At 40.8% G+C, this 9,125-nt stretch overlaps 1 protein-coding gene across 1 annotated transcript; it reads left to right on the top strand.

Annotated features, from left to right (window-relative positions):
• Nucleotides 1–613: 613 nt before the first annotated feature.
• Nucleotides 614–1,192, top strand: LOC143636677 (uncharacterized). The gene has a single exon (XM_077104209.1). It carries the CDS (start codon nucleotides 614–616, stop codon nucleotides 1,190–1,192), a length of 579 nt encoding a protein of 192 aa, XP_076960324.1.
• Nucleotides 1,193–9,125: the final 7,933 nt, after the last annotated feature.

Below are 9,125 nucleotides of genomic sequence, written 5' to 3' on the forward strand. Positions count from 1 at the left end.
TACAGAGGTAGCAGGGAGTTCGAGTGCAGGGAAGAGCAGTAGTATGGATCCGGATCTTAAGGAGTTTCTAACTAAGCAATCTACCATGCTTACCCACCTTATTGACAGAGATAATAACACACAGCAGAGACTGACTGAGCACGACACCTTATTGAAGAACCAGCAGTCGTCATTTTTGGAGATGTCTCAAAAGGTGGATGAGATAAGGAAGCATATGCTACCTAATAAGCAGGTCGGAGTGTTTCAGGGAAGCACCGAGCTTAACCTGAAGGCACAGTTGAAGGCGGTGACCACCCGTAGTTGTAGAGGAGACGATAGAGAGCAGCCGCCGGCGGATGATGAGGAGCCGGTGGACGAGGAGATAGAGATGGAGGCTCCTGTGAGGACGCACGAGAGGCAACCCCCAGCGAGTACCTCGTAAAACGGTGAGTCTCTTGTGGAGAAGGTTGTTAAGAAGAAGATTGAAGAAAAGAAGAGTCCCGAAGTCGATCTTACTCGAGTTCCGTATCCTGCTCGTCTTCTGCGGCAGAAGTATGTGGAGGAATATGGAAATTTCTTGGACATGTTTAAACAGCTTAAAATCAATCTTTCGTTTGTCGAAGCACTCTAGCATATGCCCAAATACGCTAAATTCTTAAAAGATCTTTTTTCGAACAAGAAGAAGCTGGAGGGGCTTTCGACGGTTTGTCTAAATGAAGGATGCTCTGCGGTAGTCCAGAACAAGTTGCCGGAGAAATTAGCAGACCCGGGACACTTCACGATTCCGTGTTTGTTTGGCAGCTCGACTGAGAGCAATGCGTTGGCCGATTTAGGTGCTAACATAAATCTGATGCCATATTCTCTTTATAAAAAGCTAGACCTTGGCGAGCCGGTCTCAATGCGCATGAGTTTATCCTTGGCCGACTGTTCGGTCAAATATCCACGGGGAATCGTGGAAAACGTACTCGTTAAAGTCGATAAATTCGTTTTCACCGTGGATTTTGTTATTCTTGACATAGAGGCTGACGATCAGGTACCGCTCATTTTGGGACGACCCTTCCTGCGTACTGCTAAAGCGCTTATTGACATCTTCGACGGCAAAATTACACTTCGTGTAGGGGAGGAAAATGTCTCCTTCGATGTCGTCAAATCGATGAGGAACTCTAGTAGTCAGGACGATTCCGTTTACTTTCTTGACACGTTCATATCTTAGTTTAAGCGCTGTCTTGACTACATCTCTGGAGCGGATTTGCTCAATCAGGAGGACGAGGTTGATGTTCCCCTGGAGCATGACCTGAGCATTCTTCTAGCTCACCTCCTGAATACCCCGAGGTGTTCACGGTTGCCGATAGCACCAAGGGACCGAAGGAGAGACCATCGATTGAGGCACCACCGTCCCTTGAGCTTAAAGAGCTACCTCATCATTTGGAGTATGCTTTCTTGGACGGTGAGGCCGATTTGCCCGTCATCATTTCTTCTTAGTTGACGGATGATGAGAAGTCGAGGTTGGTTGATGTGCTGAAGGCACACAAACAGGCTATTGCGTGGAAACTCATGGACATTCAGGGCATCAGCCCGAACTTTTGCATGCACAGGATACTCATGGAGGATAAGTACAAGCCTGTAATCCAATCTCAAAGGAGGCTCAACCCTAACATGTCGGAGGTGGTCAAGAAGGAGGTCATCAAACTCCTCGACGCTGGCCTTATCTATCCCATCTCTGATTCTTCATGGGTGAGTCCCGTTCAGGTCGTCCCTAAGAAGGGAGGGATGACAGTTGTCACTAACGAACGTAATGAGCTTATTCCTACAAGGACAGTCACAGGTTGGCGGGTTTGCATTGACTACAGGAGGCTTATTGATGCTACTAGGAAAGACCATTTTCCTCTTCCATTCATTGATCAGATGTTGGAGCGTCTGTCGGGACGACAGTTCTACTGTTTTCTTGATGGATTTTCAGGTTATTTCCAGATCCCGGTCGCACATGAGGATCAGGAAAAGACCACATTTACATGCCCATATGGTACCTTCGCGTACAAACGTATGCCTTTTGGGTTAAGTAATGCTCTAGCTACATTCCAGCGTTGCATGGTAGCGATTTTCAAGGACATGATCGAGAGTTCCATGGAGGTCTTCATGGATGATTTTTCGGTATACGGGGACTCCTTTGATCAATGTCTTTCTAATCTTGAGAAGATGATGAAGCGGTACATAGAGACGAAGTTGATGCTGAACTGGGAGAAGTGCCACTTCATGGTGACTGAAGGCATTGTGCTCGGGCACAAGATTTCGCGAGACGGTATTGAGGTAGATAGAGCTAAGATCGACACCATCAGTAGACTTCCTCCACCGAATAGTGTGAAATCCGTTCGTAGTTTTCTCGGGCATGCGGGTTTTAATCGTAGGTTCATCAGAGATTTTTCTAAGATTACCCGGCCCATGACTCGCCTTCTAGAGAAGGACATCACATTCGACTTTGATGCTGATTGTTTGAAGGTGTTTGAGTTTCTCAAGGGGCAGTTGGTTAACGCCCCTATCTTAGTAGCACCCGACTGGAGCTTACCCTTCGAGCTCATGTGCGACGCTAGTGATTTTGTAGTCGGGGCTGTTCTAGGTTAGCAGAAGGACAAGCACTTCCATCCTATCTATTACGTGAGTAAGACCCTCAATGATGCTCAGGAGAATTACACGACTACCGAGAAGGAGCTTCTAGCAGTGCTCTTCGCGTTCGACAAATTCCGTTCTTATCTTGTGTTGTCCAAAACCATCGTTTATACTGATCATGCGGCATTGCGATACCTTTTCGCCAAGAAAGATGCCAATCCTCGTCTGATACGATGGATTCTCTTGCTTTCCAAGTTCGATATTGAGATTAGGGATAAAAAGGGAGCGGAGAATGTTGCTGCGGATCACTTGTCACGTTTGGAGGATCCGAAGAGAGAGGAGATTAGAGAGGACACCATCGGGGATAGCTTTCCCCACGAGTCGTTGATGATGGTGAGAGTGAGATATGAGAGCGAGCCAGTCTTGTACGTTAGTGCTGAAGAGGAGGGTCTACCATGGTTCTCCGACGTCGCGAATTATCTAGCCAATGGAGTGGTAGTTAAAGGCATGAGTTATCAGTAGAGGGGGAAGTTTTTCGCAGATGCCAACCACTACATATGGGATTCACCGTATTTGTTTCGTGTAGGCGCAGATAGAGTGTTGAGGAGGTGTGTGAGTAGGGAAGAGGGCCGTGAGATTCTTAGACATTGTCATGAGGGCTTGACTAGAGGCCACCATGGTCCGTCTTCCACCGCTAGGAAAGTTCTAGATTCCGGCTTTTATTGGCCATTGATTTTTAAAGACTCACACGTGTTTGTCAGACAGTGTGATGCATGTCAGCGCACTGGAAACATCTCATCCCGTAATGAGATGCCCCAAAACCCTATTCAGGTTTGTGAGGTTTTCGATGTTTGGGGCATTGATTTCATGGGTCCGTTCCTTTCTTCTAGAGGGAACCGATATATTCTCGTGGCTATCGGCTACGTTTCCAAGTGGGTTGAGGCTCAAGCCTTTCCCACTAATGACGCCCGAGTTGTAGTGGGATTCTTGAAGAGGTTGTTCTGTCGGTTTGGTACTCCCAAGGCCTTGATCAGTGAAAGGGGCACACACTTTTGCAATGCCCAGATGGAGAAGACGTTGGCACGGTATGGGGTCACCCATCGATTGTCCACTGCCTATCACCCACAGACGAGCGGGCAAGTGGAGAACGTAAACCGAGGCGTTAAGCGAATTTTGGAGAAAACTGTCGGCAAGAACCGCAAGGACTGGTTCGATAAGTTAAATGATGCGCTTTGGGCTTTTCGCACTGCTTTTAAAACACCTATTGGGACCACACCCTTTAGGATGGTTTACGAGAAAACGTGTCATCTGCCGGTTGAGTTAGAGCATAGAGCGTATTGGGCATTGAGATCCGTTAATCTTGACCTGACCCAGGCTGCGAAAAACCGGTATCTCCAAATTCATGAGGTTGAGGAGCTGAGAGATGAGGCGTATGCGAGATCATGGAGTTATAAAGAGCGTACGAAGGCGTTGAATGATAGGAAGTTGAAAAAGGTAAAAGAGTTCAAGTGTGGGGATCAGGTGTTGATTTATAATTCCTGTCTGAAGTTATTTCTTGGAAAGCTTAGATCGAGATGGGTAGGACCCTATACGGTGAAGGCAGCGTTCCCGCACGGTGTGGTTGGGTTAGTTGATCAGGAGGGAAGAGCATGGAAGGTGAACGACCATAGGTTGAAACACTATATTGGAGGGCCGATTTATTCGATTGAGGAGGACGTGTTTCGCGTCGACATCCCTAGTTTGAGTGCTTGATAGGGATAGGACCTCGGGTGAATACCCGAGTGTAGAATTTGTTTATGTTTGTATTTGTTTTCTTTTATTTTTGTATTTTGAGTCTGTTTTTAAGTTTTAGAGTCTGTTTGATGTCTGCTTTGAGTACTTTGAGTTTTGTTTTGCAGGTTTGGATGCTAACGTTCATACTCAATCTCCATTCGGACGGGGGCGTTCTGAGCTTATTTGATTGTAGAGGGGACCCAAAAGCTGCGGCGGCTAATGAAATGCTATACGGTCGTTTTATCGGAACTTGACTTATGAAGATCACTGCCTTATTATCAGGGGAGTCTGTTCCATTTTCTTTATGCTTTGCTTTATTTTATTTTATTTTATTTTATTTTATTTCTGCTTTATTTTGGTGGTTTTCCTGTCTCCCATTGAGGACAATTTCAAATTTAAGTGTGGGGATGGGAAACTGGCATTTTTTTAGGTAGTTAAAATAATATATATATATATATATGTAAATATTTATCTTTATATAAAATATATATATATATATATATATATATATATATGTAAATATTTATATTTATATAAAAAAACCAAAAAAAAAAAATTTATGTCCCTTGAATTATATATTTTGTGACAAAATTGAAAATGATAGAAAAATTGGGGATTGGTTTTTAAAACTACTAATATATATGAGATACAAAAAAATAGAAAGCGCACTTAATTTAGGATGTGTCGGTAGGCCCAACTAGCCTTGAAAGGTTTCCCCTGATTATTATTAATATACCTAATAGTCATAAACCTTGTGGGTTCTCATCTTGAGGGGGGATAGTGAAGCTGAAAATTCGATAAGGTATAGCGAGTATTACCTTAATCTTAAAACCTTGAAGTGGTGAGAATTACATGCACTTAAAATTTAGCACGCCACTCTGTTTTATGAAAGTAAATAACGAGTGGTGGTGCCCGGCCATATCCAAATTTTATAACCTTAATCTTAAAACCTTGAAGTGGTGAGAATTACATGCACTTAAAATTTAGCACGCCACTCTGTTTTATGAAAGTAAATAAAGAGTGGTGGTGCCCGGCCATATCTAAATTTTATATGAGCTTAGTAAATAGTTATATGTTTAGGTAAAAGATGCCTAAGAGCACAAAATTTTGTTGCACGAACGTCAAATATGTGCAAAATATTCTGAAAGTAAAGTGAAGAGAAAGTTATGCAAATGCCAAAGAAGCATTAACAAAATAAAAAAAATCAAAAGTATTAGAAAAAGAGGCCAAAAGGCACATACTAGACGGAGCCGAGAGCTTACGTATTACCAAGGGGATGGTGACTATGAGGATACACTATTGGGGCTTGAAAGTTCTTAGTCAATAAATATTTTTAGGAAATACTAAGGGTGGAGGCCTAAGACCGTCATATACTGGGTTGCAGCTCGGGTGAAACAATGTTGGGCCGAAATCCGCTAATATAGTTTTAGGTTTAGGAATTGCTCGTAAGACCTCATTTGACCATTCATCCATCTAAATTCCACCTAAGTGCATTTTCTTCTTACCATTAAAGGATTTTTAGCTTACGGTGATAGGTTGAACCAGTTTGCTTCAACCCGGTTTATATTGTCTTGATTATGCTCGGGATGGGGGTAAGTGGATCTGTAACTCTTTAGGTGTGAGACCCATAGGTTTGTTGATATCACTTGAACTTAATCACTGAATATGATGGGGGGCTTGATAGGTTGGTGGCTGGGTTTAAGTGGACAACAATATCGACAATCGCGGTTTTTGCGTTAATCTATCATTAATTAAAGTAACCTAAATGTTTTGAAAATCAGTTTTTCGATTATGATTCCATTGCAAATAGCTTTTTCAGGGACGAAAAAGATTTAAGTGTGGGGATATTTGATGTGGTCTCAATTATACATATTATTATATAAATATTTTCTATACTTTTAGATACTTTTGAGCCAAGTTTTTATTGAATATTATTATTATTTGGTTCATGTATGAGTTTAATGCTTTCAAGAGATAACGAACTAAAATGTAACACTTGTACTGAATTTGAGACCGACAAATGACGAGTCAAGCATATATTATATATTACTAATTTCTATTATTAAAATTAACTATTATATATATAGCATTTAAAAAAAAAAGAAAGAAAGTCAACGGGAGATACTCATAATAATAATAATAATATGTAATAATAATATAACAATAATAATAAACTGATGCCTAGTTGTTAATCCCTTGTTGGGCAGGCCCACGAGAGTAAATTGAAAGAAGTCGTCATATGTATTGTCGGTGGAGCCAAGTAGTAAGGAAAGAAAACCCTACAACACAAACAATATATATAAATAATTCTTCTAGTGAAGCAGGGGAGAGACAAGATTATTATAATTTTCATGGAGTGAAGTCAAAGAAAAGACGGCTTGATTGGAGAGAGGTCACATTCTTAGAGAATCATTATTATTATTGTTCTGAGTGGAGACAAGTAATATATATATTATTCTTTGGCTGGGAGTTGGCACAAAAGGGGTTGAAAGCTAGAGCTATTCATCGTGCTGGCTTGTCTTTAGAGACCTGTGTCAATGATGTTGTTCATCATAATAACTGGGGTTGGCCGCCTGATTGGATTTTGAGGTATCCAATTCTTTTGAACCTAAAAGAAGTCAGCATTTGTCCGGATGAGAGGGACAAGATCGTGGGAATGGATGAGAATGGGACTTCAATGAATTTCTCGGCGTCTGGAATTTGGAATCTTATTCGGAGACCGGCTGATAAGGTGTCTTGGGTGCATGTTGTTTGGTTCTCTCAATGTGTTCCAAAACACTCCTTTATGTTGTGGATTGTGCTTCATGATAGGTTGAGCACGCAGAATCGTATTATGGGATGGAAAATTGGTGGGTATCCAAATTATAACTTGTATTGCTGCCCTCTTTGTAATGGAGAGCCGGATTCTCGTAACCACCTCTTCTTTGAGTGTAAGTTCTCTGCTGAGGTTTGGAGTATTGTAAGAATGAAAGGGAAGTTTCAGGGATGTAGGAATGGTTGGGCGAATATTCTTCAATATGTGTCTCAATTTGGAATGTCCAACTCTATTGAAAATGTTGTTAATCGGCTGCTATTTGGGGCTTCGGTTTACGTTATCTGGAAGGAGCGAAACAACCGGCTTTTCAAGAACTCTTTGAAGACTCCGAAGATGGTTGCGGACGAAATCATTAGGGGGACGCGCCTAAAGCTTATGACTCTAAAGTTCAAGAATTCTGAACGGGTTAATCGGGTTCTCGAGGATTGGCACTTTCCGCGGGGAGTTTCCCACCAGATTGATGATAATGGTTGATTTGTTTTAGTTTTGTTTATTTACATTGTTCTTGTGTAAGCTTTGGCTGTGTTTACCAATGTTTGGTGGTTTTGGTTTGTTTACTCTTGTATGGCATGTCATACATGAGAACTAATATGGCACTCTGTCATATTACTTGTACTTTTTGATTGTGTGGAATGCATTTAACCGGGTGAATCCCTTTACCCAAAAAAAAAAAAAGGGGTTGAAAGTCATACAAGGGCCGAACAGGAGGAAGGATAGCAGCAGCAAATCAATTTCTTCGAAGGTGTTTGGGTTCGCATCTACTCATCTAAATACGGTTCTATTGGTTTAACTTTATTATTTTTATTATGAACTTGGGTGTTGAACTTAAATATTTTATTATTGTTTTGAGCATGATTATTGGCTAGAACCTTTTTAGTTATCTAGGCTTGGATTGATGTTTTGTGATTGATTAAGGGTTTAAACGGTTTTAGGGAATTATTTATTGGGTTTTGATTAATTAAAAGTTTCGATCAGATTTATTGGATGTTATTTATGCGTATTTACTTTTGATTTGTGCTTGAATGAATGTTTCACATGTCGCATGATTGAATGTCTTTCGATTATAGGTGCATGTTAGGGTTGTTTACTGTGTGTTTGCAACTTTTTTATGGTTTTTTGAGCTCATTCACCATAGAAACTGATTTTTAGCATATTATTAGAAGTTTATATTCTTACTTGCTTAGATACCCGACGGGTGATAAGTTGTCAGGTTTGTCTTTGTTATTAGGGTTTTAGGTTAAACTGTCTGACATGAAGTTTACCTAGTTTTCCTTAGTTTCACTGCTTACCTGTGTCCTTTAGATCTCTTCTAGACCACCCCGTGTACTTAGGTGCATTGAGATAGTGAAACCGACGGGTTAGCTGTTTTTTTTAGGGTAATTAATCATAATTGGTGAACTGACAGGGGAGCCAATAAGCCGGTGCTTTTACATGATCTTTAGGATTTCCTCTTAGGTGACACCTTGAGAGTGATTAGGGATCCATTAGGTTTCCTAGGGTTCATATTTTTTAGATTCCCGATTCCAGTAGCATTTTCCCGTAACCGATAAAAGCCCGAGCCGTCACAATTCGGATTCCTTGCCTAGGTAACGCCTTTCTCATTAGTGTTTTCGTCTAAGTGTTAGAATTTTAAGTTTAATTTATTAGGTTAAATTAGTCTAAGTAATAATTAGTTTCATAATAAAATAAATAAAAATCCAAAAATAATCTTTTTCTTTGTTATCAATTTGATTAGCTTTAGAATCTAAGTTCATTAATTTAATTAGTGTCTCTAGGGTTCGATATTCCCGGACTTCTCATAGCTATTCTATACCCGATAGGTTCACTTGCCTGTTGCTAGTGGTTTGGTTTAGGGTATTCTAGGTTTTTATTATTCGTTGTTCTAGGTTGATAAATAGCATTATTTTTTATAAGATCACTTTAGGCACATCATGATCTTTCTTTATAACTTAAT

Source organism: Bidens hawaiensis, unplaced genomic scaffold (assembly GCF_021521415.1).
Source record: "Bidens hawaiensis isolate Kalapana, Puna unplaced genomic scaffold, B.hawaiensis_p1.1 tig00008037_1, whole genome shotgun sequence".
In the NCBI taxonomy this organism is placed as follows: Eukaryota; Viridiplantae; Streptophyta; class Magnoliopsida; order Asterales; family Asteraceae; genus Bidens; species Bidens hawaiensis.